Source organism: Rhinolophus sinicus, linkage group LG03 (genome assembly GCF_036562045.2).
Source record: "Rhinolophus sinicus isolate RSC01 linkage group LG03, ASM3656204v1, whole genome shotgun sequence".
Lineage (NCBI taxonomy): Eukaryota > Metazoa > Chordata > Mammalia > Chiroptera > Rhinolophidae > Rhinolophus > Rhinolophus sinicus.
In genome coordinates, this window is record NC_133753.1 from 170,317,874 (window position 1) to 170,340,851 (window position 22,978).

Consider the following 22,978-nt stretch of genomic DNA (forward strand, 5'->3'; position numbering starts at 1 on the left):
GGGGTGGAGGGTGTGCTCCTCTATATTCCTTGGCTTCTGATTTTACCCAACTGAGTATTCTGGGTTAGGTTGGCACACTCAGATAAACAGGGAATACCTGCCAATGGAGATTAGCTTTCCTTTCCTCTTTCCAAAGGAAAGTAAATTTGCCAAAGTTGGTAAGTTAACTTTGCATATTACTTTCTTCAGATAAACTAATTATTTTTGTTCTATGATTTTATATTGAGTACCTGCCATGGTCTAGGTACTGGTAGTACAGATGTGGCTCACAGGGAGAAACAGAAATCTGTTTTCAATAAACTAGGGGTAAGTTGAGTCTCTTCCTACCTCCAACCAAATTCACTTTTCTCGTTCTTCAGCATAGTTCTCATTTCTGCCAAATGATCAAAGATCAAACTTTTGAAAGGATGTGAAATCTACACACTGAACATTTCTCCTTGATATGAAAATATAACCAGTTTTTATAACAATGCATAAAGAAATTCAGCTACACTGTAGCTGTAACCTATCCATAAGTAAAAATTGCTTAACAGAATTCTGTTCCTGAGTTCCATTCCCACGGTCTGCCATAGTTTAATCAAACTTTTTAAGTTTTTTAAAGATATGTCTATTTTATTTATTTATGTTTAAGGTTCTTTAATTTTTAAAATGGTTTTTCTAAACAGTTTGTATAAGACAAATGTGCATGTTTCTATTCATCTATTTAATAACAGTGACTATGAAATCTATTCTGTATTATGGGCTTGTTTTTGAGTCTGTTTTGGTAAAATATTGAAACTTCAAATACATCCCCTTCTAAAATTATATTATATTAAATTTGACATCTACTTGGACATCATCTATAAAGACCATTGTATGAAAACAAGTAAACAGTGTTTACTTTGAATCTTATCCAAAAATAATCTACACTGAAATGTTTCAATGTTTGTATTAAATTAAGTTATATTAAAATCACAGGTTTTTTTCTGACCTTCTTGAATTAGTAGAGAAGGAAATAGTAAAACCAGAAATGAAATAGTATAAAACTACTGAATGTTGCTCATTCTTCTTTTATAGATGTTTTCATTAGTTTATTAACCTGAGTTGCTAAAAAACCAACCACTTTACCTGGAATTATTTTTGCTATTTTGAAGGCAATTTGACAAATTATTTTCAAATTTTTATGGTCCTTTCTAGCTTCTGTTTTCCTTATACCATACCTATGCATCAAAATTCTAATCATCTTAAATTATTATAAATTGTTATTTTATTACAGTTGAACTTAATTTTTGACATTACTTTACAAGCTAGTCAGAATTGAGTAAGTCAATTCAAGCTCCTTCTTACAATTGATTATATGAATTATCAAATGAGTCTTTCTTTGGAGGGAAATGCTTTCAGATTTTGACCAACAGATGTAAATAGAAACATTTCTTCAAAATGTAAACACTGTTTTATCCAGCTGAACTGAGGTGTACTACAAAGAAGTTTATGATAACTTTTTTAAAAATATTGTTCTTTTTTTCCAAATTTTTAAAGGTTTTAACAATTTTGGATAAAATTTGAATTGAGCAAAATGAGGCATTTGCAATTAGTGTTGTTTGAACATGCATTTTAATGCAAGACATACAAAATCAAATCAATCCAATACTTTTATTTCTCTTGGTGTTTCTTTCCTGTTAACTTTTAGTTTGGGGTTTCCTCTTTATCTCTTTTTCTTGTAATTGGGGTACCAGAAATATCTTATATGCATGAGAATTCAAGTACATAGTAGTTGTAATCTATCACATACTTTTAAAAGCTGAACTTTCAGCTTTTATTCTGAACAGTTTACTAAGCCTTGCACCAAGAACATGTCTGAAACACGTATATACAAGGTATGATCACTAAATACAGTGAATGTTTAAATACATAAAAAATTATTACGGTAAAGGACACCTTGACATTAATCCCCCTCACAATACTCCCGCTCACTTCACACACACTTATCCCATTCTTCTTGCCACTTTCTGAAGCAGTTCTGGGAGTCCTCTTTTGTGAGTGTCTTTACTTCCTCTTCCATCATGGAAATGCTCCATATCACACATCACTTCTGGTATATGGCAATTTCTGTCAAATAAAAACATTACGGTGTGTCCTCATCCACCTTATTCACCGGATCTGACACTGTGCGACTTCTGGTTCTTCCTCAAAGTCAAAATGCCCATGAAAGGTAAATGTTTTGAATCGATTCAGGACATCGAGGCAGCCACGACAGCGCAACTAAAGACATTCACGAAAGAGGACTTCCAGAACTGCTTCAGAAACTGGCAAGAACAATGGGATAAGTGAGTTCAAAGTGAGGGGGAGTATTTTAAGGGGGATTAATGTCAATGTGTCTTTTACTGTAATTAATTTTTCTCAATTTAAACATTCACACCTCATATATTTATATACATTTCTTCATTTATTGCCAGCTTTGTGTTGTGGCAATGAGAGGACATTTCCATGGACTTGAGTCATGAAGAATCACTTCCACTTATTGCCTGGCCAACAAAGGGCAGTCTTCAGGGCCATGATCTTCATGAATATTTTAATTAAACTCCCTGCTTTTCAGTAGAAGGCAGGATTTCTTATTTCATTATCATGAGTTACAGAAACATATAGTTTTATATATGGCAAATTAATCAATGTTTCACTTTGGCAAATATATAGGTATCTTTGCACCATCAAATAAAAATACACATACTAATAGTAATATTTATATTTCTTTGCAAGTGTTATAATTACCCACTCTAAGTAACTGTGGAAATAATATTTGAAAGAGTTAAGAATTATATATTATTCCATACCATGTTGACAGCTTGGCAAAGTTACAATATACATGCTCAAAGTGAGCCTTGAGCTTGCACCTTAAAGCTTCTTCTACATTAAGTATTTTAAACTACTTAGGGCTGATCATGCTTAGCTGATTTATGAACACTTCAATGCATCAAGAGAGTTTTTTTCTTGCCAGAAACTCAACATCAAGATGTGCTCTACTGACATATTTTATTCTTTTCACTACATTGATAAGCAAATATATTCTATATTATATTTAGTTATACTAAAGAAGTTCATAAAAACTCGAATAAATGTGGTAGACATGTTACAGAAACATCTTTAGAGTAAGTATCTGTATTGACCTGGTGATCATTTAGTGAGATATGGCATGAAGTAATTCCTCTAACCATTTATGTTGGCTTTAAAAGTTTTCTTCCTTAATAAACAAAATGCAGTTTTTGAGCTCAACTAGAATGAATTGTTTCTGTGTAATGAACAAGATAAATTAGCCTATGAAACATTAATTAGGTATAAAATCTTTGCCAGGCTGCCAACAGTTTATAAATGTCTATAGGCGCCTCATGGTATAGTAGAGAGAACATGTACTAACTATTTATTTCAGGCTGTAAGTAATCTTCTAGAGGTGATTGGATAAGTCCCTCAATGTCTCTCGGCCTCTACTTGTCATCTATTACAGAAGAGAATCAGAGATGAATCAAATAAACTCTCAATTTTGTCAAACTCGTCTCTGATTCTACAATTTGTTAAAACCTGCTTTTTTCTTAAGCCTTAAATGATCTGAATTTTTCTCACTAAATAAATGAGATTAGGTTTTTTCATTTAGTAATTTTACTTGATTCAGAGGCTCTGAAATCTGTGCTTTAAATGAGACTGATCATAAGTTTTGATTGAATATAGACTATTTCTCAAAGTAATTTATAATGACTTAGTTTTTTGTTGTTTGTTTGTTTTTTGGTGTGTGTGGGGAGTATTATAATCAACATGTTTCCCCATGCTTCCTTACCACAATAGATCTAAAAAATGTGGGTAGTTGTTGGCTTTTACTAGAGCATAACACATTTCTAGTATCATTTTGAATTCTCTATAGATGTTTACTGCAGCAATAACATTACAAGTGCTACAGATAATCCTGATGCCTCAGTGAGAAGATACAAGCCACATTAGGATTCTCTCAGGCTTTCCCCCCAAGTGTGAAATGTAGGAGATGTAATAAGATTAGGGCCAAAGTAGGGTGTGGCCAGGATGTCCTGGCAAAAAACCCCAAAAACCAGAATTTCTAACTTTCTAGAATTTTTTTGAAGAACTGATTTATTTATGAGAGAGTGGAGCAGGGGGAAAAAAGGGAGAGACAGAGAGAAGGAAAAGCAAAACTAATAAAGAGCTTTATAAAACTTTATACACACATGTATTTTCTGATACAAATGTAAGTTTATCTTTAAAAAAATATTTTTGGTAATTACTCTCTGCCTTGCTCCTGACCTTATTACCATTCAAATAAATTGTGCTGGGCTTTTTTGAGTGTATCCACATCCTCCTTTTTAAACTGTTCTGTTTCGTGCTATTTCTCACCATTTATCCCATTGTAAAACGGTATACGATGTCAATTATCTTGGGTCACAGCAAATGTCTCAAACATGTAAGTATTTCCAGTATTTTTTTCCTAGATTACTGGAAGCTGGGAGGGGGGTAGGGTTCCTATCTTCAAGGGGCATACAAGCTTTTCTAGTTTTTTATTTCATACAAAATGAGCCATACAATTTTTCTCATTTTACAAGTTAATTTAATTTATATCAGTACTTCCTGTGGATAATTCTCAAGAGTTTCAAATAAATTCTCATCCTTAGAAACATAAAATGTATGTCTCATTGTGATTATAGACTGAGAACACAGAAGGTAATATTTGAAACATGGCACTATTGTTATAATATTGATAATTATCTATTTCATGGCATAGTTCAATAAAAGTTAAAAAATATCTCTGCTGGTGAGGAAAAAACAGTTTAGTTTACTAAATTAATTGATCTAGCAGTATCATAAAGAGACACATTAGATAACCATATTAAATAATGATCAACATGGAAGAACTCAGTCACATTTCATTTGCAAAAAAATGCACTAGGATATTAATCTTTAACATACATTAACAATTAATTTACAACTGAGCAATACTGTCAATAGATTAGGTTGTTAGTTGATACTTTTAATACTAGGCCAATGACAATGGTTAAATTACAATACTGGTCAATTAAATATAGCCTTTAAATTGAGATATTCTCCTAGAATTTGCCACTGTGCATGTCGATAAGGCCAAACTAATCACTGCATATGTTCTACAACTTGAAGTACCCAGTGAGAATGTAAAAGGTCATTTTTTGGTCTTAGCATATTGAGGAGGATATATCTTCTTATACAGAGATGATAAAGATATTCTGCAAATGCAGGTCCTGTTTCTGTCTGCAATTCTAAATGAATGTCAAGGATATCTGAAAGAACTGTGACTAATAGAGAAACTAAATAGCTCTATTGCATTATGCTGAACAGGTCACCAGAGTCTAATAGTACAAGGTATACCACACCTAGATTAATGATTAACCCACTTTAGTATCCTCCTTTTAAAGGTGGTGAGGTCATTCTAGAGCAAGCATATGCCTTTAACTCTGGGTGAAGGGTAGAGGATCAAGCGAATCCCTACTCATTTGTAACAATGTCTTGGCCATGAGAGTAACTTTAAGGAGGCCATATAGTTCTTTAATTCCTAGAGTATCAACACAATTAGTCCCATCAGAATGCCTATAAAATACTTAAAGGAGTAGTTGAAGGTGCTTAAGTTTCCTCCAACATTTCCATACTCTTGCTAAGGAGAAGAAAATAAAGATTCTGATAATAATCTTATTGAAAGTCTGACAAATGGGCTATAGACAACAATGAAGTATATTTGTAAATGAATTTCAAATCCACATATCACAGTTATGCAGATGTTGAAAAAGTACCACACCTATTTTTAAAAAGCAAAAGAAAAACCCAGTACTTATTTCCACATTCCCTAAAAATGTTTCTTTGATATTAAGCTGCTACCATTAGTTGTGTATATTCCTGCTTGTGGTTTTTCCTTTCTGCACATGTTTCTGTCAATGCTTTTTTTTAAATATAGCAAAGCCCTGCTCTTTCTCTGAATCACAGTGTATAGAAGACAGTGTGTGGTTCTTGGACCAGCAGAATCATGATTGCCTGGGAAATTGCTAGAAAATCTAATTCTTTGGCACCTTCCAGATAATCCTGATGCATGCTCAAGCTTGAGAACCACTGGTATAAAAGACTGGTTAACTTGCCACCCATTCTGATTCAGCAGACAATAAATGCCTACTCCATATCCATTGTCTGAGATTCTATGCAATCCTGCGAGCTACAGGTAATTAGCTCCAAGGAAACCAAGACTCAGGGAGAATTATTGACTTATCCAAGGTCACACAGCTAGTTAACATGTTGCGTAAGGATCATGAGAATCTTCACGAGGGATTTAAACCCCGCGGTACGCAACGTGTTAAGTAGCAAGCTGAGATGCTGAGACAAGTTTTTCTGCTCCACTTATATCTCTTGCAATTACACCCAAGCTCCTCCATTAATTTCATCACATGAAGTGTGACTTTGCTGTTTCTTTTAAATTTGTGTGTGAGGTTATTATCAGCCTCATTGTGTGTGTGTGTGTGTGTGTGTGTGTGTGTGTGTGTGTGTGTTTGAGACAGACAGACAGACAGACATGGGGCAGCAGGGTGGAGAGAAATGAGATGGGAAAATAAGTAGGTATTACAAAAATTACTTAGGTACATTTTGACATTCTCTCAAGACAGTTGAGTTAGATGTAGATGTAATTTTTGAAATTGTTGAATCAAGCAACTATTCAGTCCCAAACAGGTTTAAAGCATGTGGGGACCCTTAAGCTAAGAGATATGAACATAGTTCTATCGCTTCTCCACTAGGTGCTTTCCTTTCCCACTCTTCAAAAACTCTTTTTTTTTTTTCCTCTTTGCATTCACCACTTGTGGAATATTTTTCTAGGCACATGCTACCCATGAATTTGGTGAAAGTTTTCTAATTTATAATCTCCATTATATTTTTCGATGTCATGTAATTGTCAAGCAAGCAAACAAACAAAGCAAAACCAGCATCAGATGCTTGTTAAAGATGACAGGCAGATTTTATTCAGACTACTGCAGTAAGGGAGAGAGACTACAGTCTTAACAGAGCTCAATTCCAATTAAGACAAAGGTGACTGAGATTTTTAATAGAGAACAGACAGGGAACAAAGGGATTATGGGGAAATGAAAAAGGTGGGCAAAAAGAGACTAGAGGTTATATATAAATGAAAAATTAGAGGAGAGAGTAAGTGGAGAATTACCGAATATGGTTTGGCAAGGTGGGTTGGGACAATGTACAATATGCAGTTTGGCAGCATTGAATTTTCTTAAGTAAAGACTCAGCCCAGGGGCTGGAGTCAACTTTAGGGAAACAACCTAGTGCAGATGGAAGCCAGGCTAAAGTTTAGTCAAGTCTCTTAGCACAGTATTCAGGAAGGTTCTTTGAGCTGTGTGGGAGTTCAACAGTTCGCATTAATTTTTTTGAGGCTTTACTTAATTTAGCTCTGTTTCACATTAAAGAGAGGTGTAAATGTTGTTATTTGAAATAATTCTAATTGTTATGATGGAAATTATTTAGATATTGAAAAGTACTACGTATTTTTTTTCTAGACATGATCATATAAACCTAGAATCTATTGGACTTCCCAGATGCAAAGTAGCATTCTACTGTCAAGAACCATGAGTGGAATCATGTTTTCTACAAATTCAAGGCTGTAAATGAACTAAGTACCAGCTGAAAAAATAATTTCTGTATAATTTTTTTCAACATTGGTGTTTATGAAACAAAATTCGACCTCATGAGATCATTTACAAATTGCCTATTATAATTCTTACAACATAGGAAAAATTATTACATTTGTTTTATCATAGACATAAAAGATTAAACTAATATAGTTTGTGCTAGACATAAAGCTAGGTATTTTTGTTTCCTCAGAATTTTAACACATTTGTGATGTCCACTCTCTTGAATGTAACTAAAAACCTATAAAAAAGAGATACTAGGGTTTCTACACAAAACCTCATATCCTGTACTCAGAAAAGAACATCGCAAAAGTTTACTCATATATTTGACTCAATTCTAACAAGATTACATATTGATTTATCATCTTATGTTGGTACTCAGAAGTTCTTGACAGCGTTCTACTTTCACAGCAGAGAAAGTCATCAGAGCTAATGTTGATGACACTGAGTCATCAAGAAAAATAAACATTAAATTTTGATTATAATCTCTATATATGAACAAGGAAATGAGTGAAAGTGAAGATGTAGGTTCCAATTTTTTTTAAATAAATAAAGTCTAAGAGCTATAACACTTTAGTTACCTAGAAAATTAATCTATAATGAAGTTAACCCTGTTGTGTTGACTAAACCATATGCTTCTCTAAAATATTTTGGAAATTTTAACATCAAGTGTTTGCTAAAACTGGAGAAAAGTATTTACGATAGGTAAAACTGTCATTGCTTTTGCTATTTTGTTATTTTCAATTTTATTTAACAAAGCCTCATGTACTGGAAAGATAATGGGCTTTGGATCCAAACACCAAATCTATACCACAGTATGTGTTCACCAATTTACTTAATTTCTCCAAGGCTCAGTTTCAACATTTAAAGAGCATGATATTTACCCGATATTTTTTGTGAATATTAAATGAGGCATGAAATCATATGACACATGAGAGTCACTCTGAGTTCTTGATTTTTATGCTACAACTGTTTTTAATTAAATTTACCCCAAATGGTGCTTTTCTTAACCAAGGATGTTGCCTTGACTAGGGATCTCACACCCTGGATGGCCTTTCTGATCCATGTTTGAAACCCTTGTTTTTCCATAATTTTAATAGTAAATAGTCACAGAGCCATACATATATTGTTTTTAAAATTTCAAGGAATTTCAGATTTATAATAATTGACCTATAAGTAATAAAAATATACTTATACTTTGTAATGCACTGATTTTTTTCCCTTTGAAGCATAAAGCATTTAGACATTTCCTTTTATCTTCAGTTTTATTTTATTTAGATGTGGAGTTATTAATTTACCTCAAGATTTTATAAATATGACTCTAGTGTCAAAAGGAAAAAAAATCTATATTTAATGAATACCCAGTTTTCCTTTACTCAGCCCGTCATTGGACTGACCACTCATTGATTTATTTATTTAATAAACATATATTTAGCACATATTATGAGCTATGCAATCTAATAAAAATAAGTAAAGACCACTGCAACTGCTGTGGTTCTTTGAGAAAGATACACAAGTAAGGAGATAAGACCCACGGTGATTCTGAAATGAAGACTACACGTTTGGAGCCATGTAGCCCCCACTCCTGGGTATGTTCACATAATCTCTGAGGTATATAGTATAAATGTGACAATGAGCTCAAGGATCTCAGTTAAGTTTTTCTATATTAGAATATAATAGATCTGTTTGGGACACTGACAATTCATGAGAGAGAGATATACAATTTAGAGAGGTTAGGATCTATGTATTAGGTTATACTAATCATGATATATTTCAGCACATGGACTAAAACTGCAAACCAAATAGCATTTAATCTAATTTGAGTTAAAATATTTAGAGAATAATAACAGACGTGACTGATTCTGAATTCATGAGGCTCTGACATTTATTGAGCTGCTTCCAAGTTTCACAACTAATTTTTTGAAAAGTATATTCCTCACCCGGGAAAGCACCACTGCTTCCCAATGAAACGGAAGCCTTACTTTTACCGAGAAGGTGGCCCCACAAAGTGGAATTCGTGGGGAGAGCCAGCTGTGGCTCAAACATACAATGAGCTCTCTTCTCTCCTCCATGCTTTTCTTTACTCATTTATGTTTCTCTGCCCAGAATATTCCCCTCAACTTTCCAAATTCCCACCTATTAATATCCTACCTGTGAAAGACTCACCTCAAACACCAACATCTTTTTCAGGATGACTTCTTTACTACTTAAGTCAATGACAACCCATTTTCTCTCTCATATAGCACTTAATATATTTTCTTTGAGTTCTAATTACTTTAATTATTAATGGCATTACCCTACCCAGGTTTAAGACTCCTTAAAAGTAAAGACTGTGTTTGTCCCATAATGAAAGCTAACACAAACCCTGCACATTTGTGCTTAATACATTAGCTGAATTAATTTACTCAAGTAATCTCTAGGATTCCTTTATATATTCATATTCTGTTTATCTAAGAGAGACTAATGGGATTTTGTATATGCTTTTACACCTTTTCCCATCTATATCCATTCTATTAAAGTTTTACTTTCTCTTGCTGTGTCCATGAAAAAATATTTAAGGAGAAAGCTACCATCCAGGCCAATAGCTTGTTTATCCTAATACCCCAAAAATAGAAGTAGTCTTGGTCCAACATTATTACTGGGGAGAAAATGGGTCAGGTATTTCTCTTCTGGAGAAGGATGAGAATGATAAACTGGGAAAGACACTTGTGAATGGCCACCTCCTCAGATTAACTACTCAATGATTCATCAAAACATGTCATATCTGTAAGTTAAAAGATGATTTACATGACAATTGTGACTTCTAAGTTATTTCCATTTGGAGTTCATCATTTTGCAAAATCCTCTCCATTACTATAGTGATGATGCATCGTTAGGTAGAAATTATCCATTAATAGGAGCTGATTTATGTCATAATCACTTTTATAATATTGATTATCAAACTTTATTACTTAAGACTTCAAATATAATTCAAAATAAACTTAACAGATTGCTATTATTTAATTAAAGAAATCTGCTAAACGTTGGCTTTTTCTAATATGTTCTTTGAAAAGCTATATATTTTTAGATAAAAGACTCTCAAATTGCCTAAATCTTTACAATCCATACAAGATGGTTGGTAACTTGAGTCTGACTTAACTCCCCAACCTCACTTCTTACAACTTCCTTCCTTGTTCCTGTTACTCCAGTTGGCAAACCAAACTTATATTCTTTTCTGAAAACACCATACTGTTTCACTTTAATGCTTTCACTCATGTCTTCCCACCTTTTCCCTGGATGCTTCTTACTCAACCTACAAAACTCAGTTCAAGTCTCATTTCTAATTGATAGTCTGCCTTGGAACCTCACCCGATATGAACTGCCTTTATCTTTGCCTCCCTTGTCTTCCATCTTAGCAGTTACTATCACTTGATATGTTTTACTGAAATTCTCTCTTATGTTCCCAACAAGACATAGACTTTACAAGAGGAGAGCTAAAACTTGACTTTATATTTCCATTTCCTAAAAGAGTGCCCTTCTCCTCATAGGTCTTCACATATGTTTGAATTAAACTGTCCAAAAGCCCTTAAATAGGTTTACAATACCACCTGGTATATTCAACTTATACTGGTGTATTACAACTTAATATAAATAATAGAATTTCACTACAAGAATATGTCTTTAAATTTATAAACTATCTAAATTATACAAATGGGAAACATAGAGTTTATGTTTCCTTTTATTGATAATGTAATTTTCAGGTGCCAGTTCCTGTGAGGAACAAATCAGTGCTTTTTTTATAACTTTAATTTTGAGATAATAGTAGATTCACGTAAGTTGTGAGAAATACAGAGAGATCCCAGAAGCCCTTCACTTACTTTCCACTACGAGGCTGTCCTTCAATTAACATTTAATTTTGCATGAAAGTATACACATAATAGAACTATAAGTTATTAATCTAACAACTGTCAAAGAAAATTCTGGTGTCCCTTCCCAAAAATACTTGTATAGGAAAACTTGATCATCCTCACCAAAGAACAGAGAACACTGGAGAGATTCTTTACGAAATTAAGAAGTCCTCCAGACTTGAGCTTCTCAGAAAGTCACTCCTCCCGTTCACAGATATTTATAATAAAGGCAGTCATTGTCCATTACCCATAAGATTATCAAATGATGACTTATTGACACATGATATATCAAAAAAATTATTTTCAGAATTCAAAAGGACCTTTAATCACCTAGGTCTTCCATTTTTCTATTTTGAAGCACATAGAACATTTTCGAGCTAGTCTTAAATAATTGCAGAGTGGGACAGATGGTTAATAGACTGATGGATTTTTTTGAATATTGAGTTTCTATTTTGTGCCAAGCTGAAAGAAACCCAGGGATTCCGAAGCTAAATATGATCTACCATGTGCAGTGCATTCTTAGAAATAATCAGTCAAGGATTTGGTAATATTTATATCACAATATTTTTCCTTTTCCCAACTTAGTTACTACAGCTTAATCTCACTACTTGTTCACCTTGAAAAAAAAATCTTGGTTTATTCTTTGCTAAGAATTCTCGTTCTTTTTCAATCTAACAATTTCCAGTTACAAAAGCAAACGTAAGGAACACCTTGCAATTTACTGACAGTGTTTATTTGCCTCTTGGGCAGGCAAAGTAAATAGCAGCCTAAACATTTTGCCACAGATTTCTGCCACCTGCCCTGCTCTATGTCTTCTGCTTATGACATAAGTATATTAGATTTCCTTCTCTGAGACTTAGGCATTATCCTCCGTGCCGTGCCTGTTAAAGACCATTATCTTGATAAGTCATTTTGTCAGATGGTTTTCCAACAGGATTCCCTTGTAGGAATAGGAAAGAGTGAGGAGATATGATGCAGAGGCAAAATAGTCAGAGAAGGAGAACAAAATATTCTGAAAGTCAAAGGCTTAAATGTTGAATCCGTCATTACTCACCTATGTCATGTTATCATCTATTGTGTGAGTTATACAATGTCAGTATCCTCCATTTTTTTCATCTGTAATTGAGAATAGTAATACCTCCTTAGAGGACTGTTGTAGGAATTAAAGAAATAAACTATGAGAAAGTACTTTTTACAATATGCAAATACATGTGTATGTGTTCATACCTTGAGAGCAACTACCAGCTTAAAGAAAACAGATGTTAAAATTACAGATACTGTCTCCTTCGCCCTTCGCACTTTCCTTGGTTTTAGCTTGCCAATTGAGATCTATCTCACTCTATTAATGAGAGGATGGGCTGTGTTAGGTAGGCGGCTTCCTACAGGGTACATGGACAGAATGGTCCTTGGCATGTAGTTCTGGCACAAGTCTCTCTGGTTATGTCGACTTTGCAATGGGGAAATTTAAGCATTTCTATTAATCTCCACATGGCATCACCTTGTGAAGGAAAGGGAGGTGTTCATGTCTTGAGAACAAGACACTTTTTTCCAATAGGAAGAGTACACACAATTTGTCAACCACATTTAGGATGATACTTCTTTGGATGACAGGTAATATATGCTAAATGATAACATATAATCAACTTTGAGATCTTATGGGCTAAACCAATGGGAATTGGTGTGTCCTGTTCAGGATTATACAGCTTGGTAAAGAAGTTCCAAAATCTAAAACTTGGAGCAAAACTTCCTTTTAATAATAATTAAGGAGTCACTATGCTCTAAGCAACTTCTAATTATTTTATGTGTATATCTGATTTTAATCTTCACAACACGACTATGAGGGAGGTACTATTATGTGGCCCATTTTACAAATGCAATTGAGACATAGGCAATTGAGTGACTTCTGCTGTGGTCATTCACCAATAAATGCAGAGCCGGGATTCAAACCCGGACACTCTGGGTCCAGAGGCCTTTGATAATCACAACACTTCTTCTCTACCCTGAGAAAGCTTTTCCCAAGAGTTACAAGATAAGAAGTAGTTAGTATCCAAGGTCTTCTTAACCTAAACTAGGTGGGAATTTTGAGTAGAGTATCAAATGCCTTTCCTCTAGCTACCTATAAACTTTTCAGAGAAAATTATCTCTAGATGCATCAACTGAAACTTGTGTATGAGGGGGAAAGTTCTCTTGTGTATCAGTTACTAACTCCCTCAGTTTTCTCTTCTGTCTAGAAAAGAAAAAAAAAGCTTTAAAAAATGTTGATGGATTTTATCCTAACCCAGAGTAACTGATAAGACAATGTGGATGTGGGATTAGTCTCTCTGACTCTCAAAATGTCAACGCATTTGCCAAAAATGAATTTATCAGTTAAATGTAGCCAAAAGATTGAGTTTATCTAAGTGTCCTACAAAGAAATAGTTTACCACTGTTTTTACACATTGAGGTAAATCTGACATATTATTGACATATGCTATAAATTTAATTTAATACCATAGTACAGATGTGTGCCCTGATAAGTTTTTGTGAAATCTAGACTAAGATGAGTAGACTTGTTTCAATATTTATGGGGTTGAAAATGCAGGGTTAGCAAAGGAAGCATTTTAATTGAGACAGTATTTTCCCTATATGCTCAGAGTAAAATTCAGGGAAATTTTTTTAAAGACTTACTATTTGTTTCTATACAATTTCTGGGTTTTTAGGCACATTGAAAGAAGTTGGGATTTTTTTCCAATTTCTTTAATGTTTTGACTTTAGGACCATCAAAAATAAACTCAGGAATTGTTCCTGACTTTTCTTTCTTTCAACTAAATTTATGTGACTCGGTAAGTGCAGCCTTTTTTAATTGTTATGTTTTAGGTATCCTGGAGATAACTTCAGTGGAAATCGGAGTTGTTGCTGTCAAAGCCATTAACAGCAACTATTATTTAGCCATGAACAAGAAGGGGAAGCTCTACGGCTCAGTAAGTATTCTGTTTTTATTTTCAAAAGTCACTGCAATAAATTACTACCACAGTTTTGGGATGTTTCCACCAGACATTGAATAGCTTTGTTATCGTTCCATTGCTAGTAAATAGAGCTGGTCATCAGACCATCGTGGACTGGTCACCAGAGTTGCAAGGACTGACAGGGCAGCTCTTACAACTCTATAATCTCTTCTGTTGTTCACCCATTAGTCTACCACACAGGCTGTTGCTGGCATTCATCAGTCACTGTTCTGAATTGCTAACGGGTCAGACTCTCATGGAAGCATCTGGTCAAATTGGCATGGGCACTGCAGACAACTTAGAGAAGAATTATTGAAAACAAAGATCCTGAATTGAGTAGAAAACCATATAGTGTACGCATATTACAGCTGAAGATAAAACAGGGACTTGGGTGTTTTGTATCCTGTTAAAATCTGAAATGGGGAGACATATCCAGAAATTCATCATTTTGTGTGCCACTCAGTCAACTCCAGACTTTATTTACCTAGACAATAGTGATTAATTCAGTTATGGAGCTGGTATCCAGCCAGTGCTTTGGGTACCTACTCCCTGTGTTCCATAGCAAGTATTAAGAAATGTCACTTTAAAATGTGTAAATAAACTTATTTTGTTGATTAATATAAGGATGATTACAGTGCCAGCAGCCCTCAAACTTAAGGATGTGGCAGAATCACTGGATTTATTAAAATATACTCCCATATTTTCTGGTTCAGTAAGTCTGTGGTAGGGGCTAAGAATTTTCTCTTTTGACAGGGTCCGAGGTGTTCCTAATTCTACTGGTTTGGTAACAATTTGAGAATCATTGGAACTTGGATCCATCACTGGTCTGGATATAGAATAGCTTTGTATTTTATTCATATCGGGTCCATTTATAATTGGAGAGTCAAACGTACTTTCACGTGGTCCCTTTGGCTAGGGTAAATGCATTTTGGGTTGAGATGGTCAGAGGAATTTTAGTTAAAATTTTCTAATATACATTGTTCTAATAATGAGCCTAAAATAGACTATTCTCTTCTTATTTAAAAAGTGGTTCCATTTAGGGGTTCTCAGCACGATCACTCTTGAGGCATTATTTTCCTTTTCCTTTTCAATGAACACAACCATGTCCATCCTTAATCTACTATATCAGAATCACTGGGTAAGAGATCAGGTATACATTCTTTGAAGAGCTACTGATGCATACACACAGTCAAAACCAACGCTTTAAAGTAAAGCCAGCTAATATGAATTTAAATTGAGGGAGAAAATGTAAAAAATTTAATTGTAATAACAGATTGAATAATTTTTAACTGATAAAGTATACTTCTTTAAAAAGGTAACATCAAAGAGAAATGGATACCTCTCAAATTAACTGTGTCATAAAAATATTTAATACTTTTCCTCCAATTCCTCCACACTTATTTCTATCCCAACATTGCTCATGTACGATGCCTATGCCTCCTGAGGTCTAAGGTCTGTAAATTATTTCATTCTATCTCTAGAGCTAAAGTAGATACTCAGTTGGCTTCTATCATATCACCCCATTTCAACGATCTGCAATGACTTACCAGATATTTCTCTTATTAATGTGTTTGTTGTTGACTGTCTTCTCCTGACAGTTGTGAACTTCAAGAGGGGAGGTTCTGCTAGTCCTCCACTATTTTCTCAGTGCTTAGAACCATACAATCCAGAGTTCTGCATGGCATAAACCTAACTACCTCTCCAATTAGCTCAGCTCATTACAGCCTATGCTTTCCACTTCCAGCCTGTCTCAGAGAGAAACCCATTCTCTAACCACAGTGCACTGTTTTATGATTTTGCATTACCATCAGGAAAAGTGAAAAACTGTAACTTGTTGAAATTAAGTGAAAAATCTACTCAAATTGAATGTCCTGCTCAGGATGGAATAGGACTAGAAACTTTGCATCTAAAGGGTATAACATCAAAATTCATAAGTACACACCTAATATAATTCTGTATATCAGGTGACAACTCTTACAATTCCTATCTTTATTTTTTTCAAGTAATTTCCAATGATTTCATAAGCCTTCTTGAAAATATCAATTATGCACTCAGAGTGATTCAAAACTAGGACATGGATCGCCTTGCTTTGTGAATTACCATATCAAAGAAATTATAAACATGGTGACTAGTATTGCCTATATTGTATAAGCCTGATGGCTTTGATCTTGGGAAACTCCACTCTATAGCCATAGAGCTTTGGCTTTGTTTCAAGTGACCATGTGTTTTTAAGGGGATCTTTTAGGACAAAGGATTGATGTCTCATTCATTCCATAAATCCCGGATCTCACTCTGGAGTTAATAATGAAGAGGAGGTACCTCACTAATCTGTGGACTCTGGCTTCAGAAATGTCCCATTTCCCTCATATCCAAACTAAAGCAGTTAAGAATCCAAAGAGTGGGGCTCACCATTTTTCTATAACTCTATTTTTCCCATGAGACAGCCTAGTCATTACTCTGAAAAAAGGATTATAACGCTATTCTCTATCATTGACTCATCACAAATATTGTTAGTGGAATGTTTGCTTCTTAATAATCATTCTAGGCTCTTAAACTGTGTCATGGTCAAGGCACACCCGCTTTTTAAAAGGGCCCCAATATGTGGTTATGATGATCAATTAAAATGAGCCATATGCCTTCAAACAGAATCTGTTTTGTGGTTATGAGTTTTACTCTTCTGTTGTTGAGACTGTGTATTACGTGCACAACTTATGTACAAGTGTCAAAAACAAACAAACCCTTGAACTGGAGTTGTGTGGATGGTTTGTGTCCAATGGAATCAAGTAGTATTATCATAAAAATAAAAGACTTTGGGTTTTTGTTGCAGAAAGAATTTAACAATGACTGCAAGCTGAAGGAGAGGATAGAGGAAAATGGATACAACACCTACGCATCCTTTAACTGGCAGCACAACGGGAGACAAATGTATGTGGCACTGAATGGAAAAGGAGCTCCCAGGAGAGGACAGAAAACACGAAGGAAAAACACCTCAGCTCATTTTCTTCCAATGGTTGTACACTCATAGAGGAAGGCAGTGTTTGTGGGTGCAGTAGAACCAAAGGCTCTTTTGCCAGGAATAGTGGGTGTTCTTCATGAAGACAGTAACTCAAAAGACAAAGACGCATTGCAGATGTCTGCTTGCTTGAAAGAAAGGAAGTCTTTGAAGGTTGTTGTACTCACTGCTGACATATGATGCTCTTTTAATTAGTTCGGTGTTATGCCTTATAATCGAGATACAGGCAGATCAAATGGGATGGAAGTTATTCCTAAGTGAACAACATTGTGGCTGGGTTTTTGGTTAAGGTTTTGTTTATGTTTTTGTTTTTTAACTTCTGAAATAGAACTTAAAGGACACGGAACAATCTGTTGAATGATCTTCGGAAAAGTTATTTATGGAATACGAACTCATATCAAAGACTTTCATTGCTCATTCAAGCCTAATGATTCAATGAGCAGTAAGACACGCAAGCATTTACTGGAAAGCACTTGGGTCATATTATATGCACAACCAAAGGAACTCTGGGCGTGGCATCATGGAAGCATTGGATAGGATTAAAAAATATAAACACATTAGTGTAAAACTGTTCTAACAAAACAAATAGTATGATATGCTTGTGCATTCTGCCTTCATCCCTTTCTATTTCTAAGTTATTTATTTAATAGGATGTTAAATATCTTTTGGGGTTTTAAAGAGTATCCTCAGCAGCTGCCCTCTGATTTACCTTTTCTTTTTCTTCAGCACACCACATGCATGTTCATGACAAAGTGTTTTTAAAACTTGGCAAACACATCAAGAATAGGAGATGCAATGGGGGAAGCAGTGTGAGTGCCTATGTACTATCAGTGGACTTTAATTTACACTTCTGCAATAAGAACCATCAACAATAAATATGACAGTGCGTGGCATGGCTTGAGTGAGAGATGTCTGCCATCATTTAAAAGCATGTATCACTGCTAAGGCTTCCTTTCCTAAGAAATAGACCAGAAGGCTAAATTCTTCTCTTCCAATACATCAATGGGTCTCTAAGAATATACTAAAAGAAGGAAAATTAATTGTTAAACGCATTTTAGTAGCCTAGCCTCATTATTTACTAACAATTTTCTGCCATATGTCACAGTGATAAGTGATAAAGAGGCTGCCTGCAAACAGAAGAACCCTTTATAAGTCCCAAATAGTGCATCTCCCCCAAAGAAACTGTCAAGGAATTCGAGACGAAGTACAACTTTCCCAGGGGCTTAATCTGAGAAAATATATCCTGGTATATGTGTAACCATATACTGAAACCTGTTCAAGCTGTATGATCTAGTCTTTACAAAACCAAATAAAACGTATTCTCTGTAAATTTAAAGAGCTTTGGGAGGTTCCATAATATAACCATATCAAAATTCAGTTTGTTAGAGCAGGTACAGGGAATAGTACATAAGAGTCCGCATCACCTTGTATTCCACTAAATAAATGCATAAGCCTTATTTGCAGTGTCTGTAGTGAAGTTAAAAATGTAGAAAAATACTTTGTTCTAAATACTTCAAGTGATAACTATAAGAGTATGTTGAGGCTGCAGTTTTATCTTCATATTTCTTGTTTTGGAAAAGTCTGGTTATTGTTGGGACACAGTATTTGGTTCAAGGAAAAGACTCACTAAATGTGTCCTTTTACTAAAGTTTAACCTCTATAAAGTCTGGTGTTCTGTGATCTTCTCTTGTAACTTAATTGTGTCAATGCTTAACCAGCACTTTCAGTTAATATATTATTTAAGAATTAGCTTTATTAAGAAACTTTCCCATAACGTGATATTTTTCTCATTCCTTAAAAAAGTTGGGATTTCAAAACAAAATGCATTTGAGACAGTGTTTTTGGCTTATGGTTAAGGTCGCATTTCATGGGTCTTGGCTTCCAACTTGCCTTGTGACAAATGGGATACTAAAAATGTTTAATTTTTGTGGTTGGAATCTGTATGTTAAAATTTAATTGGTAACCAAGTCTGAGAGCTACACTGCAATGCATTCCTATCAGAACTAGATTATCGTTGTTCTTTGATTTTAAAATAATAATTGCACCTGACACATGAACATGGACCACCCACAACCAAAATTAAATATTTGATGAGACAAATATAGTATTAGATGACCACAGTAAAAACACATAAGGTACAAACTGGATTCATATTTCACATAGCCATTTAGATTACCAAAGAGACTACGTGTAAACAGTCATCATTACAGTACTCAAAACACTAAAACAGCTTCTAGCAAAATGTATCAAAGCTTGCAGAAGCTAAAAATAGAAAACATCTCCCTCACCTCTCCCTACTCCACACACACAAACACACACGCCCTCAACAGAGATACAGAAACAGTTTGGAAAGGAGTAATGAGATTCTCCTGCATTTAAAAATGGCATCTTTGCTTGATACTGAGAGAGAATTCTGGTCCCCTTTGCAGCTGGATTGTGCTACTGAAGGAAAAGCAGTTCCAGCCCTGAATAATGTATATTTTTAAAAAAATGTCATCACAATTTTGGGAGCTCTGCCTCTGTGGGAATTTTAACTCCCCGCCACTATGTCAAGGTACATAGCCACAAATGTGTGTCCATCTGCGTGCTGATTCTGAGGAGATTCCTCATAAAGATATAGAATCCCTTCCTCCTCCTACCTCCCAAAAGGCTGAACAGTGTATAGCATGTTACATTTAAATAAATTAATAAAAAATTTTGGAAAATAAAATAAAAATATTGTCCTAGTTTGTTTTAGCCTAAAACTATACCTGGCAATAAAGAGAGAAGCTCAAGTGTTGTGTGCTTGGCAGGATGTGGTTAAATGCCCCACAGCTCCAAACAACAACAAAACAACAGGAAAAAAAATCACTCAAACATTTGTAAGGTTTATTTAATGTTTTACATGTGTGAGTCAGCTATCCTTACTCTAATAACAACCAAATGCTTTCGATTTTCCCTAAGTATTCAGGTCCACCTAGTTTATACAGTGGATAAAGAAGGATGAATTGAAAACAAGGCGGCTTATGAAACAATGAAATTTGGGGAGGAAATCCAGGAGGCTACAAAATGTGATTTCAAGGGGACAGAGTAGGCCAATAAATTTGATTTGAAAAGTAGAGAGAAAAAAATACATAGTAAGTTGGGTCCAGGGCCCAAGCAAGCTTCTGGAGACTATTTAAATAGAACAACATCCATGCTGCCCATGTCTAATAATTTTGATGCTGTTAATTCAGGTTTTATGATTATTTGCAAAAGTAAAATTTACCTTTTCCTTATCAGTGAAATCCAAACTTTGTTTAAATAATAGCAAGCCATGAAATATTTAAGAGAAGCTACCTAGTGCATTAGAAGTAACACATTTAAATGCAAACACATACCATACTGATTAAGAATTCTTGTCTCTTTCATTAGACAGGACTTAGGCTACTTAAACAGTAAGGAAAAAAGAGGGATATTTTAGAAGGATACTGGAAAGAAAAGGGCAACTCTGAGTTCCACCAGAACTGGAACATGAAGCAACTAAGATCTGTTTCCTCTCAGGCACTCATTTCCTCTTATCTTTGATTGGCTTTATTTGCTTGGCTGCTGCTTATGTTCAATTTACTTCTTTCAAACTCCAAAACCCAAAACCTTTTTCTCAAGATTCTAAAATGGAAACATCCTAGGTATGACGCCTCCTAGCCAAGTGTGAAAAACATAACCTCTGAGAGCTATGGGTATGACAAGGGATATGGGTATTGTGATTGACCAAGCTTCAGCCATGTGACTAGAGTGACCAGGTATGGATTCTGGCAGCCTACACAATCAGAGCTAAGGGAAAACCTTGCACCAAGCAAAGTTCAGGGCTGAGCAGTGCAAAAACAAAACAGTTCTTAGCTATATCCATTTAAATGAGACTACTGACTTAAGCATACACCTTTTAATCTTGCATTTTTCATTAATTCGAATTAGCCTTCACCTATTTATTCAAACCAGAGAGGTCAGAAGATTTTTCTTTCACACATTTTTTTTAAAAGGGAAAGATTGTATTTGTTTTGCTTTGTTTTAAGGCCAAGAGTAGGGCCCTGAATATAGCCGGGCTCACTGTAATTCTACAAACGTTATAGAATGATCATTGAGATGCATGCAAGTTTTCATTGAATAAAGAGGTGGTCCTCCTACTAAATATAAATCTATATCACAACATAACATTATAAGTATTTCTTTAAGTTTATCCCAAGAGTATGTACTAGTAATTTCAAGTATATCAACATGTAGAATAAATTCTGAAATTCAAATGCCATTTGTTTTTTTAAAAATTGTAAAATAAAAAAGAAAAAAACCTGCTTTATATCTTTTGCTATGGCTGTGTACATTCAATATCAGACAAAAGAAAACTGTGTAACTTCCACTTCTCTTTTCTTTTGCTGATTAGAAAATAAAGCACAAAATGCACTTACAAGTGAATAATCTGAGACACCTTTACAAACACCACATATTAGTTAAAATGGAATAACCATGATCTGACTAATGAGATCAGAGGAATTGATCTCATTCCTAATTAGCTGATAATGAACATTTCCATGTGGTTGCTCCATGATAGCAGCTAAGGACAATCCCATACTCAAAGAGAAAAGCCATATGCCAACCATATATTCATGTGGCATGTATTAGCTTATGTATTTTTATTATTCTCCACAAAAGAGTCTATGTTCATTTTTTAATATAGGCCACTGCATCCTCTAGAGATGAGCACAGCAAATGAAGAATCAAAACATTCCATGTTCCTCATTACAACTGTAAATTGAACATATGCCTTTGTACAACTTAGGCAGTGACCGCAGCTGCAGAATAACCAAGTAGCACAAGGCCTTAACTCTCCTAAAGTTTGGTTTTAATTACCTTAGACATGTCTTAAATGCCTTAATAATCTTACAGTTTTCTAAATTATTTAGTTATCATTTCTGTGGTCAATGTAAGCTGCTGACAATGCAAATATTCTCAGAGAGGTCTTTCAAGGAGAGTAAATTAAAATCAGTGATTCATGAAGTACCACCATGTTTTCCCGAAAATAAGACCGGGTCTTATTTTAAGTTTTGCTTCAAAAGACGCATTAAGGGCCTATGATCAGGGGATGTCATCTGGAAAATCATGCTAGGGTTTATTTTCCGGTTAGGTCTTATTTTCAGGCAAACACAGTATAAATAAAAAAAAAAAGATTGTTTTTTACGGTTACAGGAAGCATTCAGGTTAGGGGTCACTTATCAATTCAACATTAAAAATACTTTAACATCTGGTATTTAAACACCAGATTTTTCGATAGCCGTTTTTTTTCAGTGATATGATCAATATGTGCAGACATCAATGGTATTAGGTTGGTGCAAAAGTAATTGCGGTTTTGCAATTATTTTTAACCTTTTAACCATAATAACCTTTTTTTTATTATTAGTTTCA

General features: G+C 34.6%; 1 protein-coding gene across 1 annotated transcript in view; it reads left to right on the top strand.

The window, feature by feature from the left end:
* Nucleotides 1–21,875, top strand: part of FGF10 (fibroblast growth factor 10) — an 83,527-nt gene extending 61,652 nt beyond the window's left edge. The window contains exons 2-3 of the mRNA XM_019736248.2: nucleotides 14,423–14,526; nucleotides 17,378–21,875. Coding sequence (XP_019591807.2) covers nucleotides 14,423–14,526; nucleotides 17,378–17,575 — 302 coding nt within the window. The 3' untranslated portion in view covers nucleotides 17,576–21,875. The remainder of the gene's footprint in view (nucleotides 1–14,422; nucleotides 14,527–17,377) is intronic.
* Nucleotides 21,876–22,978: the final 1,103 nt, after the last annotated feature.